At 35.5% G+C, this 18,120-nt stretch overlaps 1 protein-coding gene across 1 annotated transcript in view; it reads right to left on the bottom strand.

Annotated features, from left to right (window-relative positions):
• LOC137400667 (ryanodine receptor-like) overlaps positions 1 to 18,120 on the bottom strand; it is a 167,140-nt gene that overhangs the window by 142,345 nt on the left and 6,675 nt on the right. Inside the window, 14 exon segments of the mRNA XM_068086999.1 lie at positions 2 to 106; positions 1,064 to 1,274; positions 2,314 to 2,456; positions 3,749 to 3,890; positions 6,238 to 6,384; positions 7,038 to 7,171; positions 7,451 to 7,671; positions 7,925 to 8,128; positions 8,656 to 8,769; positions 11,868 to 12,017; positions 13,160 to 13,298; positions 14,483 to 14,714; positions 15,403 to 15,490; positions 17,610 to 17,706. Of these exon segments, the coding sequence (XP_067943100.1) occupies positions 2 to 106; positions 1,064 to 1,274; positions 2,314 to 2,456; positions 3,749 to 3,890; positions 6,238 to 6,384; positions 7,038 to 7,171; positions 7,451 to 7,671; positions 7,925 to 8,128; positions 8,656 to 8,769; positions 11,868 to 12,017; positions 13,160 to 13,298; positions 14,483 to 14,714; positions 15,403 to 15,490; positions 17,610 to 17,706 (2,127 nt within the window).

Below are 18,120 nucleotides of genomic sequence, written 5' to 3'. Positions count from 1 at the left end.
CCTCACCAAAGGTCCAACCTTGCTCTATCTTGCCAAGAGCCCAGAGCTCATGAATGTTCTCTGCCAGCTTATCTCTGACTGACTCAATGTAGGTTGGCAGTTGAACCTGGCAGAAGGAAACATTTCTACTAAGCTAGTGTAGGAGTACTCAGTATAAATGCCTCTATCAAGTGTACATCTCATACAGAAATAATATATACCATACTGTTGGTGTGAGATTAACAGTGGTGAACTTGACATGGAGTAACATATATATGCAGCAGCTGATGAAAGCGAAGTTGAAATTCAGTGAAGGTACAACAGATTTTATATATCAAAACTTGAATATAGTCTTTAATCTACACAACAAGCAAAAAGATAAAACAAAAATTACTTATCAAATGACAAGCAGGATGTAAATAGAACTATTTTAAAATAAGACTGATATATCAGACGAGACTTTGTAAAACTTCAAACCTGAATATTTAATAATAAAAGTGTCATGTTAGATGACTAGGTCTCTAACAGTACATGCAGTATGATGTTAGTCCTCTATAATGATATGAGTTGAAGTACACTTAATAAACTAACACAGCTTTGATTAATAAATAGTTTTATTCCAGTAGAATTAGACAAATAATATCAATTTCTAGTCAGAGCCATGAAGGCTTCCTGACAAGCTCTGCTGTTAGAAAGACACCTAAAAATATATTTTCTTGTATATCAAGTAAAATCTTATAAATATTATTGTATCAGATGTTACTAAAATAATAATAAAACAATGTATACATATAACACATTTTTTAAATACCTATAAAAGAGAAAAAAGATTAAAAAAGCAAAGAGAAAATTTTTGTTTAAATTTCTATTTCTCATGGAAAGCTAAGTGAATGTTAGTCTTATTTTCAGCTATTAGTTTCATATAGTCGGAGTCTACGCAAACGAAACACTGAAATAGATCTCTTGCGTTTAACTGATTCAAAATCAAACTTAAACTTTATTGGCTCATCTATTTTTTTACATTATTTTATTATTATCTATTACGGATTTATTTGTAAAATAGTAAGTGGTGGTTTTGACTTACATGTGATGTGTCAATAGGGTTGGGAACGAAAACTTGATGCTCTCCGACGAAAGATGGGCCAAATAGCAGTCCTTTGTTCACATCTCCAAGGTTGAAGCAGGGCTCAATTTTTAGCTTCTCTTTAGGTAGCAATGATTCGAAAGTTGGGGCATAGCCTTCTGGAGGACCGTGTCTCAGCCTTCCGTGCTCTCCACCCAACATGAACCGACAGCTACACGAGATCAAACACATATAATAGTACCTGCAATAGGTTGAACTAAGTGTGCCCTATTAGTATTGCGTAGATATGCCTGTCTGCATCCACTGACAGTTCACAACAAATATAATCATTCAGCAATTTACAACCACAAAATAAAGACAAGTGTTAATCATGGGAACAGAGGCTAAAGAAAGTTATTTCAATGGAGCAAGCTTTAAAGCTGGTCAATTTCTTTCACTAACTAGATAATCAAAGGGCTGTATCTGTAGTTGAACATTGACTATATATAAGTTGAACTGGTTCAGTGTGAAAATGACAAGGTGATACTCAAAATAGGGTTCTCATTCAACTGCATAGCAAAAGGTCCACAGACACGTCAATCATGAATTAACACCTTCCATTGGTTTAAGCCCAACAAAAACAGAATTATATATACTTGTACTTTTATTATATATGTATTATATATTGTATACTATATATTATATGTATTATATATTATATATCTTATATGTATTATATATTGTATATGTATTATATATTATATATCATATATATTTGACACTATATATTGTATGCATTATATGTTATATAATTAAGTATTACATGTATGCATTATATATGTATTATATATTAAATATGTATTATATATATCATATATGTATTATATGTTGTACAGACCTGGACATTGTTAGTGATGTAGATAAATTAAAAAGTTGGGCTCATCGAATGCGCAACAATTTGTTAAGCTGTCACCAGATTTAATTGTTGTTGGATTGGAAAGTTATTAGCTTTCATATTAGTCTAAGGAAGTTTGAGTGTGATTGCAGAGACAATGCAAGTCATTACATGGCTGCCTTAGCCAATTGAATATTTGTAACCTTCTGTTTGTTTCTGCTTTTTACATACGAAGCAGGTATGTACATACTCTGATGTATTTATGCATGGTATTACGGTTGATCTTACGGTATGACTGGCTTCTACTGAAAACATGCAATTTAAAGTATACGAGAGCATGTGTGTGCCATCCATGACAGAAGTGAACTGTACAAACCTGACTTTAGCTGACATAGAGACTACAGGGAAGAACATGCCCGTCATGTTAAAATCTTTCATGACTGCCTTTAGCCGGAAGCCATTGAGAGAGAAGCTGATGGCTGGCACACTGAGATCTAGGCAGCAGCCCACTACGTCTCCCTGTATCATAACATATTAAACGGTTTGTCATTATTTTAATAGCCCGTGATTTAATGAAGTGTTTAATGTACTCAGTAATAAACTTTTTATGTCTAATTAGCTACTGAGCACGCAGTCTGCAAATAATTGCCAAAGCTTAAATACGTGTAGAGCTTAAAATATGAAAACAAACTGAAAATTTTATCTCAGTGTTGTGAGACCACAACTCCAATACAAACTATCGTTATTCACTAAAACATTATTATATCAAGTAGACTGAGATAAAAAGGAATTCATAATTACAGTCTTATCAGTTTTTAAAAGCATGGAATTATCTGAGAACCACTGGCTAGCACCGAGTATGGTACTGCTGATAGAACTGCTGTCGTTAATACTTAAACATGGCTTGTAAAATGTAGTATCATCCGCATATTTTAAAGAACAAAAATAATCATCTACTTTCAAATCATCAACATAAATCAGTCATAAAACAGGTCTTAACTTTGTACCCCGAGGACTGCCAACTTGCACAAAAACATAATCAAAAAATTTATCAGAATACTTAACGCACTGTTGACAATTGGTCAGAAGACTTGCAACTAGTTTTACAATATTCTCATTAAAACTATATCTTCTCATTTTATCTAAGATAATCGAGGGCTGCAGGCTATCAAACGCCTTAAAAACATCTAGGCATGTACTTTGTACCAATTTTGCTTTCTGATTGTCAAAAAACTTATTAAGGTCATCTACATACTGAAGCAAAGAGTCTGTGGTGCTCACACCATGTCTGTAGGCATACTGCGATGGATGTATTACTTTGTCCTACTTTGGTTTCATTTTGTAAATTATAACATCCTCTGATAACTTGCAAATATGGAATAACAGTAAGATAAAAAAAAGCAGAAAGCTCAGGCATTGCTGCCCACTTCAGCACAACATGAGCTGTAAGCCCGCCGATGTCCAGGGTTTCTTTCATTAAGGGACTGGTTCTCAGGAACCAGATGGAGTTCGTAAACAAAATAATTTTGGCGACCCGACACAAACGCGCACTCACACACAATGACAAAGTGAGATTTATTTCTAGAGAGTAATAAATTACTTCATTTTATAACTGAAATTTATTATTTATTAAGACTATTCATTAAAGTGATGGAATGATAAGTGATGAAAGCATTAGCGAAAAAAAATTATTATTTTTAATAGTTTATTTTTTCATACTTTTCAAGCAGTCACACAGGTCAAGCGTTAAGCCTAAAAAGCCATAACCAGCAGAAAAACTAAAACATCCATATTTATGAGATTTGTCTTACCTTTTGCAGCACATGTGTCTCGGCTGAACGCACTTGTTTCCTTTTACCACCTGTCCAAAGGGCTAGACCATCAAATGCGTATGAGTAGAGATCGTCTCCAAGACCATTGCATCCCCACTTGCTACCACTGGCAGGGTATGCCCTGCGAACATGATGGAGTTTAATTGGCTTGAAAAAACCTGAGTTTCCATTTCAAAATATTCTCATGCTAATGAGAACAAAATTATGCTCCTAAATACAAAAGGGGCTCTCTTCATTTCTATCAACCATGCTAATGATTTTGACAGTAAACTAAATGACTGCAAAAACTGTCAAGTGTTAGAATTGTGTACAAGATATGTAAAACCTTTCTTTAAAATGTTTTGTTAACAACAAGGAAGAAAGCCAAAATATTGGTTTTAATAAACAAAATTAAAAGATAATAACATTTAAACAATCTCACCCAACAAGTAACTGATTACAAATCAAAATTTTGTAAAAATGTTTCCATTTTAATAAAAATTCAAAGCATTCCTGATACAATGGAATTACTTTCATTAATATCCCACAACACTAAGATTTTCTGATAAGAAATCAAAATTCAAAAATAAAATACATGCACCAAATAACTTAAACCATTAAATATGTGTGACACGTGTGGTGTGTGACACATAAGACACGTACCCTCATTATTACTGTACAAGTTATAAGACACGTACCAGCATTATTACTGTACAAGTCATAAGACACGTACCTTCATTATTACTGTACAAGTCATAAGATATCTACCTTCATTATTACTGTACAAGTCATAAGACACGTACCTTCATTATTATTATACAAGTCATAAGACACGTACCATCATTATTACTGTACAAGTCATAAGACACGTACCTTCATTATTACTGTACAAGTCATAAGATATGTACCTTCATTATTACTGTACAAGTCATAAGACATGTACCTTCATTATTACTGTACAAGTCATAAGATATCTACCTTCATTATTACTGTACAAGTCATAAGACACGTACCTTCATTATTATTATACAAGTCATAAGACACGTACCATCATTATTACTGTACAAGTCATAAGACACGTACCCTCATTATTACTGTACAAGTTATAAGACACGTACCAGCATTATTACTGTACAAGTCATAAGACACGTACCAGCATTATTACTGTACAAGTCATAAGATATGTACCTTCATTATTACTGTACAAGTCATAAGACATGTACCTTCATTATTACTACACAAGCTATAAGACACGTACCTTCATTATTACTATACAAGTCATAAGACATGTACCTTCATTATTACTGTACAAGCCATAAACATGTACGTTCATTATTACTGTACAAGTCATAAGACACGCACTTTCATTATTACTATACAAGTCATAAGACATGTACCTTCATTATTACTGTACAAGTCATAAGATATGTACCTTCATTATTACTGTACAAGTCATAAGACACGTACCTTCATTATTATTATACAAGTCATAAGACACGTACCATCATTATTACTGTACAAGTCATAAGACACGTACCTTCATTATTACTGTACAAGTCATAAGACACGTACCTTCATTATTACTGTACAAGTCATAAGACACGTACCTTCATTATTACTGTACAAGTCATAAGACACGTACCTTCATTATTACTGTACAAGTCATAAGACACGTATCAAACTATGGCAGGGTTTGACTTTAATCAGATACTGCCCGAGCCATTGGTAAATTATAAAAACCAGATCAGTAATTTTCAGCATAAGTTGTCACCTTACTGCAATATTAATTTTATAAATATATTCTTACATATCAATTTTAATTCTCTTCTTTTTTCGACTGCCTATTTAGAGGTCGTCACTACAAATAGTATATACTGGTACAGAGTATATTGCGAGCATTCGCTCATAGGTTTTTGCATGAGAGCGATTGTGGCTAGATATCCTTCCTAACACCACCATTGATCCTTCGGTGATTTGAACCACTGACCTACTGATTATACACCAGCGAACTAACCGCTGAACTACAGCTGCTCCCACGTTAAGGTTATCTATACATTTACCGTTTGTAAACAATACAAATACAGATACTGATGCATGCTAACCGAGTCGATTTGGCCTAGAATAGATTTGTGAAAGTTTTTCCATAGCCACTTCACATTTGTAGCTATATATGAACTTGTGAACTATAAGTGATTGCATGACGATTGAATTTTAATTATAATTGCAAAAGCTTCTTTCAGCTGTCACAAGCTAACAAGCTAACCCTCGTTGATCAATTTGGTTGTTGTCAAATTCAACACATAATGAATTAACGCTTATTACTATCATATATTTATTATTATAATCATATATTTATTGTTTCACTGCAGATAGAACAAACTAAGCAAAGGCATCTGGTATTAAACTGAAGAGATCCAGTGGCAGTTTCTCCTCATCCAAAACCATGAGTTAATACAGCGTGTAAAGATATAACGAATACATTCACTGACCGGTATCCCTCAATGTTAGCCCAGCCAACTCTGAGGTGAGGGGGGTTAACTCCAACCGTATCGACATGATCCACAGCAAGCTCGTAGTACCATTTCTTATACATGGCTGCTCCTTCATTCAATCCAATGAAGATGTTTGGCCTCATGCTAAAATAACATCAGTATGCGTCAGCAAGAATGATTTAATAACAAGCCTTCAACTTGAGGTAGTTAAACTTACAGTTCAAAGATGCCCTGAGGTGACGAGTTGTAATGCAAGATATTTGCCAACATCAGCATTAAGGATGGTAATTCAACCACACCAATTGGCAAGTGTCAAACTGAGAAAATCAAATGAGGCACAAACTATCAAAAATTGTGACATCATATTACCTACTAAATAAATATATGTATACCTCTCGCAAGCAATACCATCATAAGCTATAATGAACAAGATATAGCGGAGTCGTAACATTTTTATTTTCAACTTGAAGTTGCTTTTCCTGATAGATAGTAAATATATAGCATATTTTACGATGATCTCAGTTTATTTTTGTAGTACTAGCTAAACAAATAAAAACAAATCTGACAGGAATTCTGAGTTTAACAAATCATGTTACTATAGATAGTTTGAGCTAAAAATAACTGATGATTTGTTTTTTCTTTCATCTAAACAAATGTTCCGAACATAAATATGTATCCGCACCTGGGTTTGTAAGGATGGCATCACAAACCTTAGATACTCCTATCTAAATAGTCTTGGTCCATCTCCTCACTGCTCCCTGTAAACTAGCAACAGTATTACTAGATGTGACACTCACCTGATGACGGTATCAACCACCTTGGTTTGTAGTAGCAGATCTCTTGAGGGCAGAAGATTATCACATATGAGATTTTGATTGGTTCTGACTGCAATGTTATTACCAACGCACAATGAGCACAGCACCTCTAGCACCTGTAAAACAAGGAAAATAGCAACAATGCTGGTAGTTTTCTGTGTGATCATTAAACTGTGTTGATCATGCAGCCCTTTGTAGATAATATTACAAATTTATTTTTCAAATAAATTTTATTTTGAAATAAAAATAAAAATGCCAGATGTTCATGATGAGAAAATCTGGCAGGGCCGCTAAAATGAATTAAAGTGTATTTTCCATTGGTTCGCTAATCAAACCCATGTAATGCAGAAGTAGCACAACTCCAAATTGCTCTAGCGACAAAACTGAAAAAGCACCTTAGGATCCCTTCCATGCTTGTCCAGTAGAGAGATGATGCTCTGAATGTGTGGTTCTTTTATCATTGTGAGTGCCTCAGGGGAGTCAATAAGCACACAGTGCAGTACCTTTAGCACTCCCTTGCTAGCTTGCTGACTCTGTAGTCGGTCTACCAGCCAATCAAGACGTGAAACTTGTGCAAATTGGGCACAGTTTGCGCGGTTTCCTTGAATCATTGACGCTATAAATAGATGAACAGACAAGTAACACTAAGAAAAATTTGTCGTGAAAATTAAATGGTTACAGCGTGCTAAACCAACAAAGATAGAGTGAGACAGTGATGTGAAAAATATTCTATTGAAAGATGTGGTAGCCCTGCATAACAATTAGGTCAATGGAATTCAGACCTTTTGATATTTTGTCATGTGTATCCTCTAAAATGTGGATAGAAAATCTGAAAGTGTCATAAATTAGTTTTATTAATAGCTGCCTACCAAGAAGGAGATAGAGGTAGCTGGATATCTCTTCATACAATGTAGCAGCTTCCTCTCCAGCGTAATTGGCAAAATGTCGGGGAGACTTATAGAGACTAAACTGGTCTATCGTGTCAAGTACCAGGGCTATCATACCCTCCTCTTGGAAGAGATTCTGCCTGTTTCGTAAAGCATGCAGCTTTTTCTGAATAGCTTCATAGCCAACTAAAAGAGAAATCAGCTTAAACCTTCGAGAAGATAAATAACAAACATTCTTACCTCAAAAAAATTTTCAAGTCCAGTAATATCAGTATTGTGTATCTGATCACTACTATATAGAAAGTCAAAAATCTGCCCAGAGGTTATGACAGAAGGTGAGTAACTTTATTTCATAAAATCAGGTAATTTATGACTAAACAAGGCTAAAAAGGAATAAGCTACCATTATACGGTATCTCAGGAGCATATTGATGTTAGCCTTTCATCAAAAAGTTCAACCCTATTCCGAAGAATGAAGATTAATTGGTAAACCTCAAAAAATTAGTTACAAAAACCAAATCAAGAAACAATCGTGTTCAATTGTCTACAATAGCGCACGTAAAACTGCAAGATATATAAGGGAATAAAAACATGGCAACCTTCATTTTAAGGATATAACATACCACTGTTCAAGTTAAAACCGACGATATTAGTGAGCAAAGCTGCAAACTAGGCAACAAAAAAAACTCTTCAAGCCATAAAATACGAGCTTACTCTCTGCATCAGGTTGGGCAAAGAACTCTATGAGATCCTGTAGACAGTGCAAGACCTCCTCTAAGCTCGCCTTGCTCCAAGTATCGTTGGTTCTTTGCGGTGCATCTACTGAATCTTTTAAACTGGCGAGACCTATAGAGCAACGGCACGTACAACTCTATATTTCTAGTTGAAACTAAATAACAGAAGAGCAGGAATCCAAAAAAATTGCGAGTAGCGAAATCTTGAGATACAACATGGACAAATGAAATGATAGTCATACGCTTGAGAAATGGAAAGTTGCTAGTTTATGGAGGTAAAAAAGTAAAGTACACCAAAAAAGGCAGGCTACTATAATTATTATATATAATTATATTATAATCATCCAACATGCCAACACTAGTAGAAATTTATGTTAAAATGTCATGTAGACTTCGGGTAACGCATCGTGCGTGTTGAATGTTAAATCTCAACCCGAGTTCCTCTGTTTAAGATGACAAGTTTTGCTCTTGAGCACCCTGCTGATGGTTCCCATACAAGCAATGATTTTCATGCAGATGAATGATTGACCTTGATCACAAACGACCATAGCTATTGCTAAAAGTTAGCCTAGCGAGTCTAGTTATAGCTATAAGAAAAGTGAGGGCAGCAAGCCACCTTGCCCTGATGCGTGTGTGTTGACACAACTATCAATGAAACAGTATGTAATTTACAGAGCTGAGAGCTGTTCATTAGTCGGTAGTACAATCCGAGCAGCAGTCGTGAAGCGAATATCGGAGCCGATAATAAACAGACCTCAAGTGACCAAAGTAGGAAACTTATTGAAAATATAACAAAACATGCAATATACAAATACTTCATGTTTGTTTACATAACACAACCCCAAAAATATGTACTTTTGAACATAATAATTTTTGGAGTTATTTTGGTGTAGTGTGAACAACTCCCAAATTTCTACAACACACCACATAACCAGTGATTGTTCATTCTACTAGGTTTAGGTAAAATCAGAAAGGAGAGGTGCATGGTTTGTGAAAGCGTTCACCAACCTCAACATGTGAAAAACCAAGTCGGTGGATGGCAGAAAAAGACAATATTGAATAAAATAGCATGAAAACTGCAAAGAGGCTAGGAAGCTCATTCACACCTCGTCATGTTACCTGATTGCTTAGTTAGCAGTGGGGCTACAAGATAAACACTCCATCATGCTAGCTTAGTTAAAAATAGAGCTACAAAGTAAATGCCCGTAGCATTCTCAGACTGCCAACTAAAAAGTAGGTGACATGATAGACACTCCTTCATGTCATGGAGCAGTTATTTATACAAACCATGATACCTACCTGCTACTGCAGTCACAACTTAAAAGAATATCATTAACCTTAATGGTATAAGTCTTCTGTAGCATGCGCAACAACTTTAACAGAACAAACGTGAACGCACGTTGTAAGAGTTTATTAATTTTAACTAAATTTGACTTTTGGCACCTTTTATACCTTGTGATCTTTATTAGTATTTCAGTTCATTTACAACATTCCATGTATTACCACAACATTCCATGTATTACCGTATCTTTACTAGTATTTCAGCTCAGAAAATTCTATGTACCATTTACAAAAGAAATTTATTTTAACTTTTTGTGAAATAAATAACAAATTTTAACTCATAGCTAGCTTTTTCGGTTTTAGATGTCAGTCATAATATTAATAGTTGGATTCCTTAGAACTAGAATATAAAATATACAAATATACTTCGGAAGTTTAATATTCCTATTTCCTGGTCTTCTTACAAGTGCCATAAATATAGCCTCAGAACCCGAAAACATTCCTTTATGTACATTAATATACAGCAGGTTTAAATTGGTCCACTTATCCATGCTCTCATACTAAGCTTCCTTCTGCATGCAAACTGCTTCAGCCAAGACAAAACAATATCCAATCACTGCGCTGCAAGGCTTATAAATATTATACGAAAGCCACAGCCATCTCGCAGGCCAGGTACATGTAATATGGATGGCTCCCACTTACTGTTATCATATGTTGATGAGCGTGTTTTACCACGGCTCATGTAAGGCAGCTGACTGATGCCTACAAGAGTGGAGGCATGTCAGCAGCGACTAGATGTCGATTGGCTAACCAATTGAACCCGCGATGCATGGGCATACCACAAAACCTCTATTTGAATGCCATGGAGCTATATTTTTCAACCCTTCCTCTATAGTAACTAAATACACAGTAATTAATTACTTCATTAAAGAGATGAGAACAAGTCCAATAATTCATGTTCAGCATACATGGAACACGCTCGCTATAAGGCAATCAATTGATTATCATAGCCTAAAAACCTTTAAATATTTGTAAAAATTTTGCGCCACATCTTTTGTTGACGTGTAGCCATACTTGCACTGATTCACAATCAGCAGATTTTATTAGAGGTTATTTTCAAATAAAGGTGGCATTCAAATAGAGGTTTTACGGTATTTGGAAAAACCAATTAGTTGTGTACAGAGTCCCACACCTGATTTACAGTCACTAAATCGGAAAAGGTCAGAATAATGGAACCAAAAACAAATGTTTTTGCTGTGGAGAAAACAAAATTACAAAATTACTGTTTAACCTCATCACCACCCTAGTCTATCATATTGATCTACCTTATGTATCTTATTCAAACACAGTTTAGGTCAGTGAGCTCTGAGCTGTCCTACTCTAAGTGTACATCATGAGCATACTAATACTACTGATCACAGTGCCAGGCAGCGGTAGAGACCATGACATTTATTCTATAGTTCTGTATCAGATCTTTTTCACAATTTTCATTGCGTCTGCTGAGAGGAAACAAAAAAGCTGGCAGAGAGTTTTCAAACCTTTTTTGTGCTATAAATGGCCTAGTTGATACCTAAACCAGCAACACGCCTGGTGAGCTTGTCCGTCAACTGAAGTTGTTCATCAACTGAACTATGACGGCATGTCATATACTCAGCTAAATATTTATATTAGTTGAACACTCGCGATGGTATGAAATTTACAAGATAAAATATTGTGTTAGTAAGAAAAAGAACAACAGTTATAACTATTATCTCAGCAGCCACTAACACAACAAGCAAGACATGATATCTAGAGAATCCTTGGGAATGCTTAGTGGTATAAAGGCAATCAAAATGCTTATGGGTAGAGCTCTGGGCAAAAGGAAATGCTTGAAAATAAATGTAGAAAGCTTTAGTCCTTTGATTGGAATACCTTTGATGAATTTATTGAAGAGTGAAGTGCATTTTCTGATGACCAGAGCTGACCGAGACTCTTCATCCTGAGCCCTGGTGAGAGCGAGTCCATCATCCATATGACCCTCCTCCAGCATCACTCCCTGCTTCACCTCTACCTTTCCAATTCCTATGCAAACAACAAGTTTTGCAACTGTCTATTACTAGCTTTCGTTACTAATGAAACACTGAGTTATCTTCACAAACACAAATCAAGTGAGCTTTCACAATATAATATTTATCAGTTTATTAAAACACAGACAAGCATTTGGTGTTAAATAGGTTTTTATAAAAATTACTATTGCAGGAAGCGTATTACAGTTTCATAGAGGTAGATCACTAGTACAATAATAGTAAATAAATAAATTATACCATAATAAACATAAAATACAGTGTTTAAACATAAAACGATGATAGCATTCCATAATAATACTACTCATAGTATTATTAAGAGCAAACATTTTAATAAAATAAGTACATTTATAACATTCTTCAGGAAGAGAAGAGATTGAAAAGTGCTGGCATATAAGAACAACTGTAATTCTGGTAGTGATTGGAACATTTGATGTGTAATAACACATGCACATTAAATGTGGCTTGACCCAATACCAGCAACAATTAACATAAGTGAGTTGCGGGAAGAGCACTGCCATTGGGAATGCTAAGAGCTTGAGGTGAGTACTCAAACTCCCAGATCTGTGGAAGGAGACGCAGCTTGAGTAGGTATTATTACTTACTCGGGTTACCAGGGGTGATGAAACAATTTTTTACGTATATGTATTATGAAGTCATGGAGTTTTCGTCAACTAGAGCTAACAGAGTTGCAGCGGTAATGTCATCTACATTCTCACTAATAAGATGAGACTTAATTGACAAGTCAAAAACCATTAAGTAGTGTCTTTTATATAAGTTAGAGCCACTGCAGTTTAAAACATTGCCATTTTGAGTAAAGACAAAACAGCCCATAACTAAAATGTTTGGCTTCTTGTATAGTTTTACCTAGAACAGTAAGTACTTGGTTACCGGTGACAACTCACAGTGCTCTAGGTGAATACTTTAGATATTTGGTTTAACACGGCTAGTTATGCCGACACTAGTTTTACGACAATAGTTCCATAAACTAGTCGTATTTCTTTTGCAGCTAATCCGAGCGCTCTGTGTTACCCTGTTGTAGGCGCGTTGCTGATCAATAGCCCCAAATATTAGCAGAAAACTCCTGTGGAGAGAAATCATCTTAAACAAAACCTTTTAAAGAAGAGACAGCTGGCTTACCTCTCTTTTTCGTTTCATACGTCTGGTAAGAGAGCCAGTAGCCTGTGGCAGCGTGCTGCACCACTACCATAGAATCACCGTATTTTATTTCCGGCAGCCCCATTCCTTCCTCATCCTCTTCATGCTGCTTTTTATCATCCTGTGATAAGCAAGCGCAAACAATGACTATCTTTGGTTCACTCAAATCCATTTCGGAGTCTCTATGTACAGTCTTTAGGAGAACGAGTCACAAACAACATCTATCCTAGACTAGAGTTTGTGATAAGCTATCATTTAGTTTTGTATGTTTTTTATGAACATGCAGTTGTCTTCTCCATAGCCCTTTCAGTAATATGTGACTCACAGTATTTATTCTATTAAAGACCTGCAAACAAATCTGATTAAACACTTTAGCATACATTCATTTTATGTAATTCATCTATTGTGAATTGAGCATTTGTTTACTCCTAATTATATCTATAAGTGTGGAGTTATCTTCTCCATAGCTCTTCCAACATTATGGAAGCCATACAGTAATTACCATATCAAAGAGATGAGAATGAGTCCAATAAATCATTTTTAGTGTACATTGAACACATTTGCTGTAAGGCAACTATTCGATTATGGTAGCCTCAAAACATTAAAATATTTAAAAAGATCTCGGGCTATAACTTTTGTTGATGCCTAGCCATACATGCACTGATCCATTGTCAACAGAACCAATGAACTTGGTGTAATATATTACTTGAATCAAGGCAAAAACTGTCCTTTTTTTAACTGTGAGAGGGACATGTGTAACTAATCTCGTACCCTGCACAGAGGGAATCCTTGAGCACCTTTAATGCTAGTACCCATGTTATATCAGATCTGGAACATTTGCCACAAAACAAGATAAAACAAGTCCTGGCTTGCAATAAGCAATACAAATCAAAAACTTTAATAAAGCGTTTTTTTCTCAGTAATTTCACACCTCAAATTCATACTCAAGTGATGGCGAAGCGGCTTGCCATACTTCAACCTGCTGTATTCGATTGTCAGTTACTTGAGAACAAATGTCATAAACATATCGCAATTTCTAACCTCACAATGCAAAAGAACTCCGTATAGATAACTGCAAAATGAATAAGCTGGTAAAACAGATGTCTACTGTGCTCTATCGATTAAATGAGAGGAGTTATCCCATCCATGACTACAACATACTACAGCATGAGTACGTCACCCTAGTCATTCACGTCGTTAAACCATTCACATTAATTTTTTGAATTGGTGACCTCTAGAGATACTCTGGTCATATCAGCTTTGATGAGTCAAAGCTATGCATAGCAGATGACATAAAATTTTAACCTTGCTGTCCCGCAGAAAGAATATGGTATTGTCACTGTTGGCTTCTAGTCTGTAGAATGTAATTAGTCTGTGGTCTGGTGTGACACCCAGGTATCGGCCTGAGGTGACGTGCCGAATTCGCACTGGACGGCCAAAGCCCATAAACCCTCCGTACCACTTGACCTTGACATGCTGCACTCTCCACAAGGAGCGCGCCTGCGAGCAGACACTTCCAGTCTCATACATAACAGACCTAAAATTAGGTAAGTTACAAGCCTCCTATATCATATCTGACATGTAAAAAAGTCTCGCAAAGTGGACATAATTTAACAACTCAAGTTTCAATAACGCAGTTCGGTTCTTATTAAAATAATATAGTAAAGGGTCGATTGCGTCAAAATAGTTTTATTGCGTTGGTCTTTATAAAATAATCTACATGCAGCTAGTAAAGCCTGATATAGCAACAGTCGTTCAAGTAAGAAAGGTGTTGCTACAACCAGGTTACATTTTGAGCTAATAACTCTGTCAACTTTACTTAGAATTTGCTGTGTATAAAATCAACAATAAAAATAACAGGACAAGCAAATGTTATTCTGCTGTAAACTACTCCGGGCCTAACAGTATGCACAACTGTTGGCTGTCTTATCAATAGTAGTGCATTGCCATAGCCATCATGGTGAAGTGACAGAATGGCGTATTAAAATATTATGTACCATGACAATAGTTTTACCTGGACTAGTGTGCAAGAGCGGTTCATTGAGACAAATGTGTGATGTCCAGTAATAATATAACTAAAAGTGGTAAACAGACAATGCCTTTCAAAAACTATATCAGAAGAAAGCACTTCTTGAATATTAATTTTCTATCCTTTTTTGACATTTCTATAGATTTTCATGTGGTCTCTTTAAGTAGATGGAACAAATAGCTAGTAACAGACATACTCAAATATGTTTTCACTGCCAGCCTCGGGAAGCGTAAGGCATTCATCTCCGTGGAAAAACCGTAATACATCGCCACCAAACACTTGACCTACAAAAGTAACACACTCAAGCCATTTCAGCTGAACTAACCCTGCAAAAAACAGGTAAATCTACTTTAGCAATCAGAAGTTCAAATGTTTCAAAAATGTTACAAATGAAAATCCAAATGACAAGTATTTTGAAAAAGAATCAATATTTAAATCTGTGGCTTCTACCAACAGTTACCCTATTCACAATTAATATCATGTTCGTGGCACAGTATAAAGACTTCAGTTCAATGGCAGATAATACAATTAGTCGTTATCCCCACCCGTAGGTATAAAGAGGACAACTACTAATATAGCCAAAACTGGATCTGTTTTAAAGTTAGAATCAAAGTAATGCATCTTGTTACTATATATATTCTAGTTTGTTCTTGAGATATAATATAATACAATGAATGTTTAAGTCAACAGCACCTTCAGATCCCACTACATAATACCAAACCAATGACCTTCGATGTTCATTCTAAGGAATACTAATTATCTTATACTGCAGTTCTAATCGTTACACAACATAGACATTACATTAAAATGAGTTATTTATTTGCGCACACCTACACCACGATGTCACTCTAATTTAAGCTGGAACTAATACTTGCTCTCTCTACACTACTCATCACCAAACTGAATCATGTCAACAATCTCATCAGTCTTGTGTTTCTGCTTTCAAATGATGATCAAAACTTCAGAGCTTTTATTAGACTTGGAAAGTACGATCAGCGTGTTTACTCCAAGTTATGATTAGTTGTACTTGATTGTATATTTTTTCAACAAAGCTAACGGTCATCATCAGCTTTTCCCGCAAGCAATAATGTCATAAGTTTTTTACAGTTTCAGCTTGTGATAAATCCCAATTTTTCATTGTGTCTGTCTGTTTGTCCGCATAAATGCTACGCATTTCCATATTTTTACGTTGATTTCATCCAAATTTCACTAGCACATACTTCGCGCCTTCCGCCAAGTCGCTAAAAATAATTGGTTTCCAAACTCCATCTGGTTCCTGGAAACTAACCTTTCAAACACCTACCTATGGTCTATCTGATTTAAAATTAATGAAATCTCACGCACCCCAGGGGTTACTGCCAGTACTCTACTAAAAAGACTTGATTAAAGTAAAATAAAAAGACTTGCTGCTAGTAGCTTATAATTCTAAGTTGGATACGTCAGAGTTTGACAGTGTGATACACTGTGTTTCCATTGTGTGGATGATGTGGATTAGGAGTTGTGCACACATGAGTTACCATGTGATAAGTGCTTCAATGGACATGCACTTTTTTTTATTAACGCAGTCGCTTTGTTAAAAAAAGATAACGAATCCTACGCCAGAAGTCATAGCGGCGCACGCACTCCTGTCTCGCTTAGCAGCACTCGTTCAAAATCGAGATGATTGAAGTTAGGAAAATGTTTAAAATGGAATAGCTTGCTTGGCATTTCCTTCCGCATCAGTCTTTAGGGCGGTTTTCATCTTTCACAAGCATGAGACGTTCAATAAAAAATTTGCGAACAACAAAACTTGCTTGATTTGCAGGTTTCGGCTCTTTCCATTTTGCGGATGATGCAAACTTGCGGATTAACCGGGTCATGGAAACTTCATATATGAGTCAGGTATTACGTATGAGTCAGGTATTACGTATGAGTCAGGTATTATATATGAGTCAGGTATTATATATGAGTCAGGTATTATATATGAGTCAGGTATTACGTATGAGTCAGGTATTACGTATGAGTCAGGTATTATATATGAGTCAGGTATTATATATGAGTCAGGTATTATATATGAGTCAGGTATTATATATGAGTCAGGTATTACGTACGAGTCAGGTATTACGTACGAGTCAGGTATTACGTACGAGTCAGGTATCACGTATAAGTCAGGTATTACGTATGAGTCAGGTATTACGTATGAGTCAGGTATCATCAATAATAAGTATCCTAATTGATGCTTCGTAAGTATAGTAAGCTTGAAGGCTGTCATTTCTCTTGTTATAAAAAGCACTTATCTCAGCTCGTCTACAAGGGCATATATTGTTCACCTTGGGAGCTCATTTTAGACCCCAACATAAATATTCATCAGTAGGAAGTGTCAATGGAAACACCGTGTGTTCAGTGGAGAAATAAATCACTGACCTAAGGACTTTTGTCTTAGAGCACCAGAAGAAACAGGAACAACAGTCCACAGTGTTTGCTGAAAGGAAGCGATCACACAGTTTCCATTGCCAATGTGCTGCAAACAGACACATCACACGCATAACTACATAGAAAAGCAGTATCAAATGCAAGCTAATATAATATCAGTTTGTAAAACTGATATCATATAACTGTAAATACGTAATGTATTATAAATAATATGCATAATTATTATATTGAAACAATATTATTTATAATCACATTGCTATCAAACTCTGCAAAACCATTAATAGAATGTCATCTCTTGAATTTGGCAGACTTTTTAAACACAAAAAGTTGAAAAGGAGTGCCCTGTTTTCTCTTTCATCAGAAACACACTGCGACCAGCATAACAAAGACACATTTATGTTCAATATTATTATGCAACCCCTCCTCCTCCCTCATGAATGGCCTAGGTAGCACTAACAAGATAGGTAGTATTTTGCATATGCCCTTTCTCTAGAGTGTTGCC

This window comes from Watersipora subatra, chromosome 7 (genome assembly GCF_963576615.1).
Source record: "Watersipora subatra chromosome 7, tzWatSuba1.1, whole genome shotgun sequence".
NCBI classification, from domain to species: domain Eukaryota; kingdom Metazoa; phylum Bryozoa; class Gymnolaemata; order Cheilostomatida; family Watersiporidae; genus Watersipora; species Watersipora subatra.
The sequence above is the reverse complement of the archived record's forward strand: the minus strand, read 5'-3'. Positions and strand labels throughout refer to the sequence as shown.